The following is a 17,298-nucleotide window of genomic DNA, read 5'->3' as shown; positions in this document are numbered from 1 at the left end:
GCATTGGGGAATGAAACATTGCCAGATCACATCAACTCACTTACCCCCAATACTAAAGCTATACTAGCAGGCTCTATGGTATGATTAAGGTAATGTGTAAACAGACAATTTGCCTGTAATTGCTATCATCGGATGGCTCTGTTGAAGTTGTCCCAGTGCTGATGAGTAAATCCAGATAAGAAGACTAAAGCAGCCCTGCTTTACTGTTGGTAGGAAACCCTCACTGCTAGCAGAGGAAGATAAAGATTTTCATGAGATGAGTTTAGCAGTATTCTCTCTCTCCAGATGTTGACATTCTTTCACCTATTTCTGTGTTGCTCCAAAAGGCAAACTTTACACACCATTGTTGGTGATTTACCTTCTTAAACAGATGAAATAACTAGTAGGTTTATATTTCTAGAGATGTGAAACCTACTTTATTATTAATCCTGGTTACTGTTCTATCTATCTATCTATCTATCTATCTATCCCCATACACCCCCTATCTATTATATTTTTGTAGTGCACTGTTGAAAGATTAAGAGAAACTTTTAACACCTTTGATGTCTCATGCACTCTTCATTCTTGTTCCCTTGCCTTCCTTCCCACCCCATTGGTTGCCTCCACAGTGACTTCTCCTCCCTTCACTCCCCCTGAAACTATCCTTTACCAACAGACTCTGATGAACACTTTTCTGTCTTCATCCAAGGGGTGTTTTTTTAGGCTTACTCTTCCTGATTCATCAACAGCCTTCCACATGGTGCATCACTCGCTCTTCAATGCTTTCCTCTGGCCTCCTGTATAACTAGGTTTGGTAAAAATTCAATTTTTTTATAATTTAAATGGATGATAATATTTATTTTTAAGCATTTTTTTAGATTTCTAGCAATTTAATTTTTCAAAATTGTTTAAAATTATGTGGGGCTCAGATAATTAATTAATAATTGTAGACATTGGGATTCAAAATGATAAAGCTTTGTAACGAATAACGAAATTGTCAACATCACATACCAAATTATAGAAACTCAATATCCTTAAATCAAAGACTAATAGTTCTCAGCCAGCATTTTTCTTACTTTGCCTATATGTAAATTTCACTTATATTTGATAGAAATATTTTTTCATCGATGTGTGAGTGTGTGTACGGTGAAATCTACTTGGACTGATGTTTGCTGATAAAAATGCTTCCAAGTCTAATCATCTATTTTGTATCTTTGTTGCTTCAAGTATGTTTCTGTGTGTTGATAACTATATTTCAACTGAATAGATCCTAATTGTGCTATTTCATATCTATTGAGTATCCAGCCATTACTTAAGGTGAGAAACATTATAGAACAGTATTAGTCCCACTAACTTCAGTACTACCGCAAAGATGAAGACCTCCCATCATTGAAGTGAAAGGAATTTTTACTATGGACTTCGATGGGGCCATTGGATTTTACCCAGACTCAGTAAGGGTTGACATTTATTACTTTTAGTATTTTGGCCCAGATTCTGACTTCACTTACACTGGTGCATATCTGGAGTAACTTCATTGGAACCAAAGGATTAGGAGAAAGGATAGGACAAGAAGCAATGGGCTTAATTGCAGCAAGGGTGGTTGGGTTGGGCATTAGGAAAGATTTCATAACTGTCAGGGTGGTTAAGCACTGGAACAAATTGCCTAGGGAGGGTGTGGAATCTCCATCATTGGAGGTTTTTAAGAACAGGTCAGCCAAACACTCATCAGGGATGGTCTAGTAATGACGTAGCCTTGCCCTGAGTGCAAGGGTTTGGACTAAATGACCTCTCGAGGTCCCTTCCTGTCCTATGATTCTATGAGTCTATTATTTTCTAAGTCACAAAGAGGATTTAGATACCCAATTTCCATTGAAATTGGAGTTGAGCAATTAATTCTCCTTTTTGCCTTTGAAACTCTCCCCTCAGAATCACAAGATGCTATGGATGTTGAGGAACTATAAGATTAGCACCTTGAATGTTCAGACCTCTTTGATAAAACAGAGAAAAATGGATCACAATTGATCTGATTTGAAGGTCATGTGGGAAATGGATAAAGACGTTTGACAAGTTCTGCTCTTAATTATACCAGCGGACAACCCATTGGAGTCAACAGGCTGGTTTCACTACTCTGGTTCCATTACTCTGGTGAAACTCCATAGGTTTCCCTGGAGTTGCATGGAGATAAAACTAGAATAACACGGTATTGAACCAGGCACAATGTGTATATGAGTAGCATTTTCAGCTATCCTCTTGCTTTAGCCAATACAGTGTATTTATATTACAAGTATGGGTAGAATTTTACAAGGATTTAGGGACCCAAATTCTATCACCTTTCAGTGGATCTTGGGCACCTAACTCCCTTTGAAATAGAGTTGTCTGATAATTTTTCTACAAAATATTTTTTGCTGAAAAATGCTGATTCATGTAAACTGAATGCATACATGGGGAAATGAATGAATTTATGATGTGTTTCAATGAATTTCTCTGCTCAAAAAATGGACATCTTCTAAACAAAATGTTTCAGTTGAAAATGACTTTTTAATTTCAAAATTAAACTTTACTTGGACTAAAAAAAATAAGAATAAAAAGGTTAAAATTCAAATGAAGCATTTTTTAAAAATTATCAAAACAAAACATTTTGATTGCCTCAAATTGAGTGACTGCTTGATTGGCTGATTGGTTCATTCATTAATTGAATGATTTGGTTTGTTGGTTCAGAAAATATTCGTTGGCCTGTTTCACGATGGGAATTTTTTTTCTGAACTCTCAAAAATTCTTGCTGGATGGGAAAACCATTTCACACCCAACCCCAGTTAGAGGCTGTGAAAACTACAGTCCAAACAATTTCCTAGTTACTTTTGTGTTGTTTTTTTTTTATTCTTGTGTGTTTTGCAGATCACAGACTTCTTATTGGCTTCCACTTGTACTCTGACACTGGCTTGAAATAACAGAGAGTTTCCATCACACTATATTTCTCAGAGATTTTAATATCTTGCTCATAGTCTATGGCTGCCTCAGGAACAGAAGGTGGATCATGAATGGGGTAGTCCAGAAGGTGACACTTCTGACCACTTTCCATGACAGTCAGACAGAGGAAATGCTACCTAGCCTGCAGCGTGAATTCCACTGAACATAATTAAACTACCCAAAGAGGACGGGGTGTTGGGGGTGATGGCTCAGTTTCTGTCAGACCTATGTTGCTGCTGGGTTTTTTGACCCTGTGGTATTTAATTATGGGTTTCATTGTTGAAAAGTACCTTTTGAAAAGATTTTCAAGGCCACCCAGAGATTTGATTGGGTTTTATTTTCTTGTACAGCGGAAAGTATTTAAATGACTAAACAAATAAATAGGGTTTGGCTGGAATAAAATGAGAACCAGCAATAAATATAAATATTCATCTGTGTCTGATTAATTATTATTCTTACACAGAGGTCCCAGTGAGCATGAAGAAATGTTTGTGGGAACAATAAATACTGAAGAATATGACACTGGATTATTCCTTCTCTGCAGTCGGGCAAAATAACACTATTTATTCACTCTTTTCTAACAAACTGCTCTCATGACTAGATTTTATTCAGGTTCCTCTCATGATCTAGGGAGTAAAATAGCTGCACAACGTCAGTGGAGCGATGTTAGGCTACAGCAGCTGGGAATCTGGCCCAATGGCTATAGTTGTGCTATGATATTTTTCACACATGTAAAAGTGGCCCATCACTAGTAGTTGAGACAGGGCTGTATTTGCATGGTTCGCTACATTTCCTTGAGAACAGCTTTTAGAGAGAAGGTGAAGCTAGGATAGCATAGTCCCATGAATGCATTAAAAATTGTGTCCTGTCAAGCACGGAAGCAGGCAGGTAAACACTTCTGACAACAATCATTGATTTAAAATCAATATTAGGGAGAGAAGGAAACCACGGGGAATTAACAAAAGCTCAAGGTGTGGTTTGGTGCCCCACTATCACTGAAACTTCCCCCCTGTGATATAGGCACAGGAATCATGAGAACATATCTGTGAATTGGAGTAAAGAAAGTCAAACAGCAGTTTAATGAGTCATTCCCTAAAAAATAAGCTAAGATAACACAGACGCAGCTGTTCCAGCTGTGGTTTAAGGGGATTTATCAAAGGTAACTAAAGTGGCTCTGCTGTGGAGGAACCACCATTAATTCCAGATGTGGGCGAGGATGTACATGGGCTGGGCTAAAAGGAGTTCTTGTCTAGAGATATTTAAATCCTTCCAGTGGACCAGGATTCATTTGTTAAGGATCCTTCCGTGCTACTCAGACGAGAAATGGACACCCACCGCTGCCAGTGATTTACCTCATTAAAATCGTCCAGCTTCCTCCAGGTTCGTAGGGGCAGGGAGCTGAAACTGACCTCACCAGTCTCATTACTGTTTGTGAAATTGATACTCCCCAGCTGTTGTGCTCTATTGAAACATGAACAACAGCTCTTTTATTCCCTTACCTTTAACTGACTTCCTCCAGTTGGACCTGGTTCCTCCGCACTGAGGACTCTAATAACCTCTTTATAGCTAAATACAATTGATGCTTCCTTTACTCTCATCCTTCTGATGTGCCAGCTGCCCCAAGCAATACAGACACTTTGCTCGCTGCTCTATCTCTTCGTTGGTTTCCCTGCCACTGCACCCATTAAGCCTCTATCTTCTTCTTTACTTAAATTATTATTAGTTATTATTATTAATAACAATAATCATAATAATTCATGTCTGCAATGATCATACATGTCTGGTCCTAATCCAAAGAGTAATTCTTGTTCAAATGAATAATTTTTTCCATCAAGGATTAATCCTTTTTTTTTTTTTTTTTTTTGGGGTGCCATAAACTCCACGTTTGAAAGATCAGGCTTGAGGCCTCTGACATTGAAGAACTATATCTGAAAGCAGCAATTCTTTAGGGACTGATCCTGCAAATTTTGCCACTCATTTCCTAGCATGACTGGTCACATTTTATTCTATGGGGCTAGGCACTGTAGTAAAGTGCATTGCTGGAATTCTGAAAGGATCCTGATGGGTTTATGTGCCCAGATCACATTGATTGGTCAGTGCAGAACAATGTGTACAAAAATAGTGAGTATTGACCAAATCTGTTGTGACACATGCCTAGATGAGAAAGAAAGTGAGAACTTTTAAACAAGTTTTAAAAAAAAAGATGAAATAAAGTTATTTTAACTCCAAATTACTTTATCTGACTTTTCTACAGCTGTTTCCCCAAACTGTCGTCCAGACGAAGATAAGAACATAAGAGCGGCCATGCTGAGTCAGACCAAAATCCATCTAGCCCAATATTCTGTCTTCCGACAGTGGTCAATGACAGGTGCCCCAGAGGGAATGAACAGAATAGGTAATCATCAAGTAATTCATTCCCTGTTGCCCATTCTCAGCTGCTGGCAAACAGAGGCTAGGGACACAATCCCAGTCCATCCCATCTAATAGCCATTGTTGGACCTATCCTCCAGGAACTTATCTTGTTCTTTTTTGAACCCTGGTATAGTGTTGGCCTTCACAACATCCTCTGGCAAGGAGTTCCACAGGTTGACTGTGTGTTGTGTAAAAAAATACTTCCCTTTGTTTGTTTTAAACCTATTGCCTAACAGTAAGCATGACAACTTTTAGGCGGACAGGAATGTTTATCCCCACCCTGCTCCAAAAATGGCAGGGTGTGATCTCAATCTCCAGCCGGTGGGAGCTGAAAATAAGTGGAGCTTCCCTGAGCTACACAGCTAAGAATTAGGCTCCTTATATCAAAACTGGACATTTAGACAGAGATATTCACAGGTACCGGATGGAGTCAGGCAACCAGGTCTCATTGACTTTCAGAGGGACTTGGGTGACAAACTCCCTTAGGTACCTTTGAAAACTGATTTGCTTCAGTGATGCTAAAAGAAAAGGAGTACTAGTGGCACCTTAGAGACTAACCAATTTATTTGAGCATAAGCTTTCGTGAGCTACAGCTCACTTCATCGGATGCATGAAGTCTCTATGGTGCCACTAGTACTCCTTTTCTTTTTGCGAATACAGACTAACATGGCTGCTACTCTGAAACCTGAATTCAGTGATGCTGTAACTGATGGTTTATCTGGACCAGCGGAGAGCATCCTGGAGTGGGAGCCAGGGGCCCTGAGTTACTCCCTCCTGTTTGAAATTAATTCTAGCTCTTTCCTGCCCTGAACCATTTTATATCAGGAAAAGCTGATTTGACAGAATCAAATTGTTCTACAGGAATATACTGATTCTTTCTAAGGTTTCAATGGTAATAAGGTAGGCTTGCTCTGAATCTGCTTCTCTGGTTTCCCACCAGCCTGTCCACCTCCCAAGAATTTCCAAACAGAAATTTCAGGTCCTGCACAGATCTTTGTGTAGTTGTTAAGTTAGGGTAGAAAATTTACCCTGAACTCGTCATTTCTTTATTGTTAAGGGTTTATGCTGGCTGAATGGCAAACCTATAACAACTCCCACATCTCACCCCATTTGTTGTTATTGTTATTTCTTTGCATCAACGTAATGCATAGAGGCCCTAGCCCGTGACCAGGACCCCATTGTGATAGGGGGTGTTCTCAAACTTGGGTTCTGGACCCCTCAGGGGGTTGCGAGGTTATTACATGGGGGATCACGAGTTGTCAGCCTCCACCCCAAACCCCGCTTTGCCTCCAGCATTTACAATGGTGTTAAATATATTTAAAAGTATTTTTAATTTATAAGGAAGGTCGCACTCAGAGGCTTGCTGTGCGAAAGGGGCCACCAGTACAAAAGTCTGAAAACCCCTCTGCTAGGTATTGTACAAGTTCAGAACAAAAAACTCTTACAATATAAGACATGAGACAACAGATGGAGACAGAGAGACAAAATGGGGAGTACAAGGAAGCAATGAGACTTGTTCCATCAGCTGGGCTCTTTGAATTTCTTTTTTAATTATTCATTTGATGGGGGAAAAATTGTCTATTTTGTGTTTTATTTCGTGTTTTCATTTTTACTGCTCTTCATTATGATTAGTCCTTGGTCTTCATTGCCATTCTCTTTATTTTTGTATGTTTCATCTTCTTCATAAGGCTCCTGTCTTCCTGATGGGTGGGTGGGTGGGTGTGGGTGGGGCATGGGTGGTGTGGGGGTGCGCATGTTTCTGTGTGTGTTGTAACACTGAACCTCTTTCACCCTTTTTGTTTTGTTTTGTTTCACTGTTTTCTTTGTATTTTATGTTTTTTTCAGACTCCAATCATTGTTGGGTTAAGTGGGCAGGTGATGGCTGGTGTTGCAGGCCTGTGATGGAGAGGAGTTCTCACTAGATGATCCAGTGGGCCTGTTAGGCCATGAACTCTATGGCTTTATGGTTGTATCATTCATTATTTTTTATGTTTTTTCATCCTCCTGGTTTTCTGGGGAAGTGTTGTTTGTTTCTCTTTTTTTTCTTTCTGGGGTCTGACACCGGCAATCTTGACTTGTCAACTGAGTTGCAAGTTGTAATTTTTGAAAACAAATAAAGAAGAGTATTTAATTTCTACATGCTCCTCTGCCAGTCAGCAGTCGTAGACTCATTTTGATTTAAATGGAGCAAGTACAACAGGGGAACAAAAATGTACATTACACATCTAAGCAACATCAACTGAGTTAAGTTTGCTGGTGGGAATCATATGAAAGCTACATTCCCCCCCCACCACCACCACCCATTTCTTTGTTTGTTTCTCTCATGCAGAACATATACTTCTGGGTGGTATCTGCTCCTTTCCTCCATCATTACCCTAACAAGGTGTAAAAGGGAACGAGCATCACACTGCATTTTGATGATGTTTTGAGACACTGTGGATCTTTGCCAAGTCTTAGCGATACTGACTGTTGTCTAACTTGAACTGGGAACTGGAAAAGAACATTTCTGAAGAGGAATTGAAAGAATCTATCCTTATACTAGAATCCTGGAGACAGGAAACCCCACCTCCCCAACAGAGTGAATTCAAGAAGATCCAGGCTATGCTCTCAATTATACGTATGCAGAAGCTCTGATGTTCAAGCAAAAAAAACAGGGCAGGATTTATTCCTAGATCTTTCTTTATGATGACTCCAGATTATAAATACTTTTTAAAAAAAATGGCACGAGACCGTCATCATTGAGTTCATTCTCCTGAGGTTCCCCAGATCCAGCTTCTGTTTTTTTGTGGTATTTCTGGTTATTTATCTGCTAACACTGATAGAAAACTTTCTCATCATCCTTACCACACTAGTGGACCCTGCCCTTCACTGCCCCGTGTATTTCTTCCTCCAGAACTTGTCCTTCGTGCACATTTTCAATTTAGTCACTGTACCAAAGATGCTGATGAACCTCGTCTCTAAGAATAAAGACATCTACTGCTCTGGTGACATGACACATACAAATTTCTTCTTCTTTGGCATCACAGAGTCCTTCCTCCTGTCCGCCATGGCGTATAACCGCTATGTGGCCAGGTGTGACCCACTGCACTACACCACCATCATGAACAAGAAATTTTTTAAAAAGCTGGCAGTGACGTCTTGGTTTTCAGGGATTCCCGTGGGAAGTCTGCAAACAACATGGTTGTTTAGTTTCCCATTCTGCAGGTGCAATGAATTGAACCACTTCTTCTGTGATGCACCCACCATTCTAGAGTTCGTCTATGCAGACTCCTACCTTTTTGAGATGTTTGCATTAATTGCCTCCACTATACTTACTTTTCCACCCTTTCTGATTATCCTCTTTTCCTATGTCCATATCATCTCCACCATCCTAAAGATGCCAACAGCCATAGGCAGGCCCAAAATCTTTTCCACCTGCTCCTCTCACCTCATTGTGGTGACTCTATTCTACGGCATGGCCAGTTTCACCTACCTCCCACCCAAATCCATTTACTCCACAAACACCAAAAAGCTGCTCTCTCTTTCCTACACAGTCTTCACACCCATGTTAAATCCCATTATCTATAGCCTGAGGAACAATGAGGTGAAAGGGACCCTCAAGGGAATTTTGAACAAAAGAAATGTGTTTTGATAGGGAGGTGAATATTTTATGTAGAGGAAACTCTGATATTATGACTCCTTGATTATCTGAAATCACCAAATGAACACACTTCTGTTTGTTAAGAATGTCAGCCTTTAAAGAAGGGAGCCGGGATCAGATTCCAACCTCACTTATAGTGACTAACTCCTGATTTATACTGCTGTTACCAAGATCAGAAAATGAGGGCTTGTCTAAATGAACAGTTAGTGCACAGCAAGCTGGGATGAAAATGTACCACATGCTACCTGTCCATGTGGACCATGGTTCAGAGCTTTAAAGGTTCCCTAGTGTGTTCTGTTCTACTGTTCTTTGAAACAGGAGTAGGTCAATGCACACTGGAGAAATTTTAGTGCATGGTAGCAGGATCCACACTGACAGTTAATACACAGCGCTGTACATTTTCACCCCAGCTTGACATCCACTAACTGGTTATCTGGACAAGTCCTGACTTCCAGTCTGCAATCGTGTCTCTAAACTGTCTAGATGTCGCTTCTTTTCAGGGCTGTATTGAACATGTACCATACGAAATAATCTCCACTGGCTATATATTGGTTTCTTGGTTTGTTTTAAGATGTTGGTTTTGTCTAACAGTAAAAACAGTAAAATATTTCACAGGAAAATTTGTACTGGTTTATCAAAATTTTTAAAATTAAAAAAAAAAATAAAAAAAAAATTGATTGCTGAAAATGTGTGTATATATATATGTATATATGCATATATATAAAGCATTTGACTTAATACCACACAACATTTTGTGGGAGTTGTGGTTCAGGTGTCTTATATATGTGTACATATATACAGTCAAACGCCATATATATATATATATATACATAAAAACCCTTCTGCCAGGCAGAGCCAGCAGCAACCAGGGCCAGGTTCAACATCTAGGGGTTCCTTTCTATTGATACAACACAGAACCGGCTCAAGCTCCCACCCAGTAACCTGGTAAAATTACACACCACCCCTGAGAGGCATTACTTCCCCACTTGCAAGCACAGAGTCTGAGTGTAGAAAAGAAACTTTTAATGACAGGAGGGAAGTAACTGGATGTTAATTTGGGAAAACACCGCAAACAGGATTCATAAACATAAACCCTAAGCAAAAGACCCACCTCCAAATAAGTTGGGCAGTGTCCTTTTCCCTTCAGGTTCTTAAGTCCAGCAACGCAAAAGTCCCTTTAACATGCCCGTCCCTTCTCTGCACTCCACTTGCAGTTGCTGTCCTTGGTCAGTGCAGACCCAGAGTTCATAGGTGCATCTGTAGAGTTCACCTCCCACCCTGGGTGGAAGTAAGGAGGCACCTTACTTGCTCCATGGCCCCTCTTTGCAGCTGCCCTGCTGGCCATTTGCTGCACTTCTCCACCAGCTGCCCACTCGCTGCGTCTCTCTGCCAGCCGCGCGCTGTGCTGCCTGGCCACCTCGCCAGCTGCTCATTCTGCTCACTGCCTTACCAGATGTTCATTCACCTGCTGACTGTCAGTCATCTTCTGCTGCCATCTGCCTCTCTGCTGTGACCTCTGCACATCAGTCTCATAGTGATGTTCAGCTCTTTGCAGGCTGGGCAGAAACACTTCTCCAACTTAAGTGATTTCAGCTCTCAGTGATTTTCAGCTCTGGTCAGAACATAGTCCCCCACACAAGCGATTTCAGCTCTGATCAAGCATTTAAAATAACAAAAAGACTCCTAATGAAGCCTACTTAGCTCTTTCTTTAAACAGTGGTGAGGAACAGGTTAAACCAGTCCAGGGAGGACCCTTGGTGCAGCCGCCTAGCTAAGACACCTGTCCCCACCCCTCTTACTTTCACAGGGTCCTAACATTCAAGTCCCTGGCTTAATGAGGTTCTTTCAACTGAGGGTGACCACCTCATTTGGGACAGGTTAAGCACAGTCCTGCTTCCCTGTATTCCTAAAATAATTACAACACTGATATTTCACTACATATGAAATACCACATATTTCACTACCGCTGTATTCAGTACTAAGGTGATTTGTAACTCAACATCTGCCAAAGTTGATCACTTTGACACCGCTCTATCTGCTGAATATGTAAGCAGAGCAGGAGCAACTGTATTTACATAAACACACCCAAAGTCTCTCCTGCTCCCAGCTACCTGTCAAGGAAGAATTCATTCAGACCCTGCTTACATATATATATACATAATTTCTTATGAACATCAACCAGCTATCTAGCTTTGGTCAAACCCACTAGAGCAGAAAGGAGAGAGAGAGAGAATTCTACCAATTGTTTTTAATTTAAACTTAAATTTGGAAAATCTATTCCAGCTCTAGTTTTGACCAAAAAAAAGTAAGGCTTATTGAAAATTTTCCAATGAAACTTTTTTCAACAGAACATTGGGTTTTCAATTAAACGTTTTCACAAAAAGAGTCTGCTCTATGCAGAAAATTTTGTTTATTTGTAAAAAATTTGGAAATATTTCATCCAACAACAAGTATATCAAGCTGAAGTCTGAAATATTTAAATTTGGATATGGTTCCTCAGTGCCTTGTGGAAGTTGTAGTTTAATTGCCTCATGGGCCATTTTCCTTTATGGGCTATGCACCTAAGCTGCACCACATCTCCCACGATACACCAATGGGAGGAGGAATCTACAAGAGGGGTGACAAGGGAGATGTAGTCCTGATCAGGAAGTCTGGTCAATAAAGGAGAATGGAAGTGTGAGGCACTGGAACTACAATTCCCACCAAATTTTGTGTGGTATTAAATCAAAGGCCTTACAGACTATTACGCATAGTACATCAGCACTATTTCTTCAGCAACAGATCCCCCCACCCCGCCCCCCGCATGCTGAAGCTTGTGACGAACTGGGGCATTTTCTTGTTTTTAACTTGTTTTCCAATGGTTTGCATGCAGAGGGGGTGGGACTCAGTTTCCCTGGGTGTTACTGGTTTAATGAGGTGATGGGAGAGGGAGTTGGTTGTTACAGGAGACTGGCGAGGGAACTTGGGACCCCGGCCAATGGCCTGGAGAATGGAGACCCCAGCGACTGGTGACCTGGTGACCCGGAGGCCCAGATCAGGAGTCGCAGCTGGTTCTGGCCAGTGGGAGGACAATGGGCTGTGAGGAAAGGACCCCGGTGACCTAACCAGCTGGTTCCAGCCAGAAGGGGCCAGAGGACAGAAGAGAGGGGAGGAGGCCCAGGTGACCCTGTTTACTTGGAGATAAGACAATGGACAGAGGCAGAGCTTGGGCCGGTGATATCAGAAGCCCAGCTGGGAAGCAGGGGGGCTCTGGGCTGGGGAGAGAGGGCAGGCCGAGCCCACCTGGGGAAATTTGGATATGCTGTGCTGAGGGACGCCAGGCCTGAGGGCCCTGAGAGTTTCCTAGGCTGTGTTCAAACACACAATAAACCCTCCTGTTTTATGCCGGCTGAGAGTCACTCCAGTCTAGAGAACAGGGTGGCATCATTCCCTCTGGGAGTGGAGGCCCTTGGGATCCAGAGCAAGTGGACTCCCTGAGGGGGCCCACGGCGAGAAACAGGTGTGCTAAGGCTCGGAGAGGTGCGGCTCCAGGAGGTGGAGGGGCTTAACCCCCGAGAGAGAGTGGACCCCCTATAAGGGCTGTCTCACTGAAGGGGGTTCCCCACACGGACCGCGTGGGGCCAAGAATGGGCATGACCTGTGAGTCTGTGACAAAACTTTTCTCAGCTGTATGCCTTAACAGGCTCTATTATAATTGTCCCCCTTTATGCTGATCCTCATCTCTTACATGCATATCATCGACACCATCCTGGCTCTTACCTTTATATAGAAAATTGATTAGTGGTCCAGTCTTAGAAGGTAACAATAAAATAGTGAGACAGGAGTAGTCAAGCTTGGTTCCCTTTATTAATAAAATTGCCTTTTTTATTTAAGAACAGCACATAACAAGGAGAGACCTGCAATACTCAATCTTTATGGAACCAAAGGCTGCAGCCCAAGGAAGTCTAATCCCAGTCCTGTCTGATCCAATTAATAACCCAAATGTACACTCAAGATAATTACTCATAATCTGCTTTCTCTGTTACAGATATTGCAATAGTCAAACTTCCCATACTAACATGAGTAGTACATCTTGCATTCAGAACACTTGTTCTGTTAAAGAAATATTGTGCTAAAAATTAAACAACTCAACGTCTCGTTCTCACTAAATTATTTTTTTCTGCTCTTAATAAAGGTGATACAATTTAGCATTATTACTACAAATTATTTTTAAGCGTGCTGGGGGTTTGGGTCACTTGATAATAGGCCTTCACTTACAAATAGTCCCTTTGGTCTAATGGTCAGGAGACAGCAGGCAAAAAGCCTTCCCTGCATGCTTTCCACACTTCATTGTCGTGACTCTCTTCTACAGTAAGGACAGCTTGATCTACTTATGACCCAAGTCCAGCTACTCCCCAGATACCAAAAAGCTGCTGTCTTTCACCTACACCATCCTCACTCCCATGTTAAACCATATGATCTACAGCCTGAAGAAGAACAACGTGAAGGCCCCCTGAGGAAAACGCTGGGCAAGAAAATGTGTTGACCGCAATGGTAGTTGTTTTGATACAGAAGTGAGTATTTCAGCAAACAAGAAGGCTGAAATGAGCCTCTTAGAATCTGTGTTTGACCAGAATTCATCATCACTAGACCTGCGGTCAGAATTACAAAGGTGGGAGTTTTAAAAGCACCTAAGCTATTCAGCTATCTGCCATTGTAAACAATGAGGTGACTAAATCACTTTGGCAGTTTCGGAAATCTTCCTCAGTGCCTATCTCCCTATTTAGATCCTTTGAAAATCTGGCTGTGGATTGAAAACTTTCTGTTGAAATATTTCCTGGAAGGAAAGAAGTTTTAAAGAAAACAGAAGTTTTCTTGGGGAAGAAAAATGGATGAAGTGAGCTGTAGCTCACAAAAGCTTATGCTCAAATAAATTGGTTAGTCTCTAAGGTGCCACAAGTACTCCTTTTCTTTTTGCAGATACAGACTAACATGGCTGCTACTCTGAAACCGGTCATTTTCATCAAATGATATGGGGGTTTTATAGAAAAAATAAAACAAAACAAAAATGGAAACCAAACCCTGATTTTTTTTTATCTTTGTGGGCTTTTGGTATTTCTATTAAAATCTGAATTATTTCAAAGAAAATATTTTTCCACACAGGATTTTTTTCCCCCTGACCAGCTCTAATTATAACTGGCCTTGGAAAGATTAGATTTTTATTGGTAAATGTTGGCAAATATTGATTTCAATGTACACACACAGCAACGAAAAAATATTTCTATCAATAATAACCAGAATGTATAGTGAGGCAAAGTAAGAAAAATGCTGCTTGAGAACTTAATAGTGATCTATTTAAGGATACTGACTTTGTATATTTTGACAGGTGATCTTGACAATTTGTTTTAATGATTATAAAACTTTAACTCTTTGAATTTCAATATTTACTGCCATTAAACAACTATTGTCCGACATCCCCCTGTTGCGTGAATGCCCCATGATTTCCCGCAACACTGAAAAGGGTTTGAACAACTCATTTTATTTTTCACATGCATTACTGATTAATATTTCACTTCTGTTTGAAATACCAGCAGCTCAGGATGAGAGCTGATTAGACTGCTCTGGAACCACATCTCCATCCCCCTTCATGGAGAATTTTTAATTTTTTGGCTTTTGCTCTTAGTGGGAATGCAGCCCAATTTTGAAATATCAAACTCCTCCATGAAATGGAATACCTTTCTTTGCCTACCTCCATTGAGACTGGTGTTTCTATGAGAATCTAAAATATACGGGCTTGATCACATTCCCATGATCCTTTAATGTAGTAACAGCAGCAGGCATGAGACCAGTTATGAAAGTATGATTCTGATTCTTAGAAATGCACATTATCTCATCTGCACTTGATACCCAAGAGACCTAAGAGTAAAGAAACAAGTGTTCAAGGGAGATTACCCTGACCACAACTCAGTCTGGTGCACTACATCAAAAACTTGGCCTGGGATTTTCAAGAGAAGCTAAGAGGATTAAGTGCCAAATTCCTGTTGAATGTCAGAAGAATTTGAGTGACATCTAATTACTTGTGACATCTTAAAAGAATCCCAGCCACGATCACCATGGTATTGGTTCTTTCCTCTGAAGTAGCTGGTATTGTTGGAGACAGGACGATCGCGTGAACTTTCAACAAGTGTTGGGTGCCTAAATCCACTAGGCCCCTTTTAAAATCACAGTTAAGAACAGTTACAAAACTATTTAGGCCTTCTTTCTGCATCATTAATAAAACTCCCTTCTCTTGGCCATTTTCAGATCACATTTAAGGCAGCAACCTAAACCGTGGAAGAAGGAAAAAAAAAGAATTTGAGGCAAAGAAAAACATTGTAGGACTGTTTGACATGTAAATTTCACTCCTAACTTTTCCTCCCTTATAAGTTCATTCAAAAAGAGGAACTTAGTGACAGCTACATTTTGGTGGAAGGCCACATTTTACCAATAGCTCTCCTCAAGGCATCTTTTACCTCCTGGTTCCTCAGGCTGTAGACAATGGGATTGAACATGGGAGTCACCACCGTGTAAAGCAGGGAGAACACCTTATTGAAATCCAGAGACTGGTTTCCTGATGGTGCCACATACATGATGATCAGAGCCCCGTAGAACATTGAAACCACAATGAGGTGAGCGGAACAGGTGGAAAAGGCCTTTTTCCTCCCCGTGGTCGATGGGATTCTCAGGATGGTCAGGATGACATAGACATAGGACATGACGGTCAGGACAAATGGGACCATTGATATAGTAAAGGCAGAGATTAGAGCTGTTGTCTCTATCAGGCTGGTGTTGGTACATGGAAGCTTCAACAGAGCTGTTAAATCACAGAAAAAGTGGTTGATCTCACTAGGGCCACAGAAGGGCAACAGGGATGCCATAATTACTGTGAAGAAAGGAGCCACAAAGCCTAATGCCCAAGAAGCAAAGGCCAGCAGAAAGGAAAACCTGGGGCTCATATTGCTTGCATAATGCAGTGGATCACATATTGCCAAGTACCGGTCATAGGACATCCCAGTCAGGAGGAAACACTCAGTAGCACCCAGAAAGCTAAAAACAAACAACTGAAGGAAACAGCCCAGGAGAGAAATGGTCTTGTCACCTGTCGCAAGACTCGCCAGCAGCCTGGGGATGATAGTGGAGACATAGCAAGTTTCCAGGAAGGATAAATTGCTGAGGAAGAAATACATGGGGGTGTGTAGGTGGTGATCCGTCCATACGATCAGAATGAGGAGAAGGTTCCCAGCAACAGTTGCTAGGTAAATGATAAAGAACACCACAAAGAGGGTTATCTGCAGCTCGGGAAGAGTTTCAAATCCTACAAGCAGGAACTCTGTGATGAGTGTGTGGTTTCCCTTCTCTAGTCCAGCCATTGGTTATCTACAGGGGACTAAAATAGGGTTAATAAAAATTCATAGAATTTAAGGCAAGAAGAGACCAATGTGATCATCTAGTCTGACCTCCTGCATAACACAGGTTAGAGAATTTCCCCAAGTGATTCTTGCATCACGCCCATATCTTATGATTGAATGAGAGCATATCTCTTGGAGAGAGATTCAAATTTTGATTTGGAGACTTCAAACTTGATACTTTTTTTATTTTTTTGCTGAATTTACAAGCTCAGCTGATAAAAGTAACTGTGTTGACATCATAAAGTTCTGTAAGGTATTTGATTTAGTACTGCATGACATTCTGATTAATTAATTAATTAATTCAAATTAATGCACAATGTCATATCTATAGGTTGCAAAGTAGGTTGCATATACAGGATTGAGGACTGTGCCATCAAAAGCAGTTACTCTGAAAAGGGCTTGGGGGTTACAGTGGATAACCAACCGAATTTGAGATCCCAGTGTGACGATGTGGCTAAGAGAGTTAATCAATCTCTGGATGTATAAAAAGGGAATATTGAGTAGGAATAGAGAGGTGGTATTGCATACATATACATAATTAGTGTGACCACGACTGGAATACTGTTTCCACTTCTGGTGTCCACACTTTAAAAAGGATCTTGAAAAATTGGGAAGTGTTAAAAAAAAGAGCTGTGAGAATGATCATAGGTTTGAAAAATCTGCTTTACAGTGAAGGACTCAAGAAGCTCACTCTATTTAGCTTACACAAGAGAATGTTAACAAGCAACTTGATCACAGTCTGTATGTTCCAAAACAAGGAGAAGAGTTCTGACTGTAGAAATTTGTTTGATCTAGCAGATAAAGGCATATCAGAATTCAGTGGTTAGAACCTGAAGCTAGATAAATTCAGATTTGAAATAAGGGCACACATTT

The 17,298-nt window shown here is 40.9% G+C and overlaps 2 protein-coding genes across 2 annotated transcripts; one reads left to right on the top strand and one right to left on the bottom strand.

Annotated features, from left to right (window-relative positions):
- The first annotated feature begins 1,401 nt into the window (after positions 1–1,401).
- Positions 1,402–9,020, top strand: LOC141997699 (olfactory receptor 10A2-like). The gene is made up of 2 exons (XM_074970137.1): positions 1,402–1,430; positions 8,125–9,020. The coding sequence occupies exons 1-2, from the start codon at positions 1,402–1,404 to the stop codon at positions 8,987–8,989; spliced, it is 894 nt and encodes a 297-aa protein (XP_074826238.1). The 3' UTR covers positions 8,990–9,020.
- Positions 9,021–15,432: 6,412 nt separating this feature from the next.
- On the bottom strand, positions 15,433–16,386 carry LOC141997696 (olfactory receptor 6C74-like). Its single transcript, XM_074970135.1, has one exon. It carries the CDS (start codon positions 16,384–16,386, stop codon positions 15,433–15,435), a length of 954 nt encoding a protein of 317 aa, XP_074826236.1.
- Between the last annotated feature and the right edge of the window lie 912 nt (positions 16,387–17,298).

The sequence above is a fragment of the Natator depressus genome, chromosome 13 (assembly GCF_965152275.1).
Source record: "Natator depressus isolate rNatDep1 chromosome 13, rNatDep2.hap1, whole genome shotgun sequence".
NCBI classification, from domain to species: Eukaryota; Metazoa; Chordata; order Testudines; family Cheloniidae; genus Natator; species Natator depressus.
The sequence above is the reverse complement of the archived record's forward strand: the minus strand, read 5'-3'. Positions and strand labels throughout refer to the sequence as shown.

Bases quoted from the DNA above. Each gene is read 5' to 3' on its own strand.
- LOC141997696 (XM_074970135.1), bottom strand. From the start codon at position 16,386: ATGGCTGGACTAGAGAAGGGAAACCACACACTCATCACAGAGTTCCTG.
- LOC141997699 (XM_074970137.1), top strand. From the start codon at position 1,402: ATGGGGCCATTGGATTTTACCCAGACTCA. The intron at 1,431-8,124 runs GTAAGGGTTGAC...GAGGTTCCCCAG, and splicing joins TTGGATTTTACCCAGACTCA to ATCCAGCTTCTGTTTTTTTG.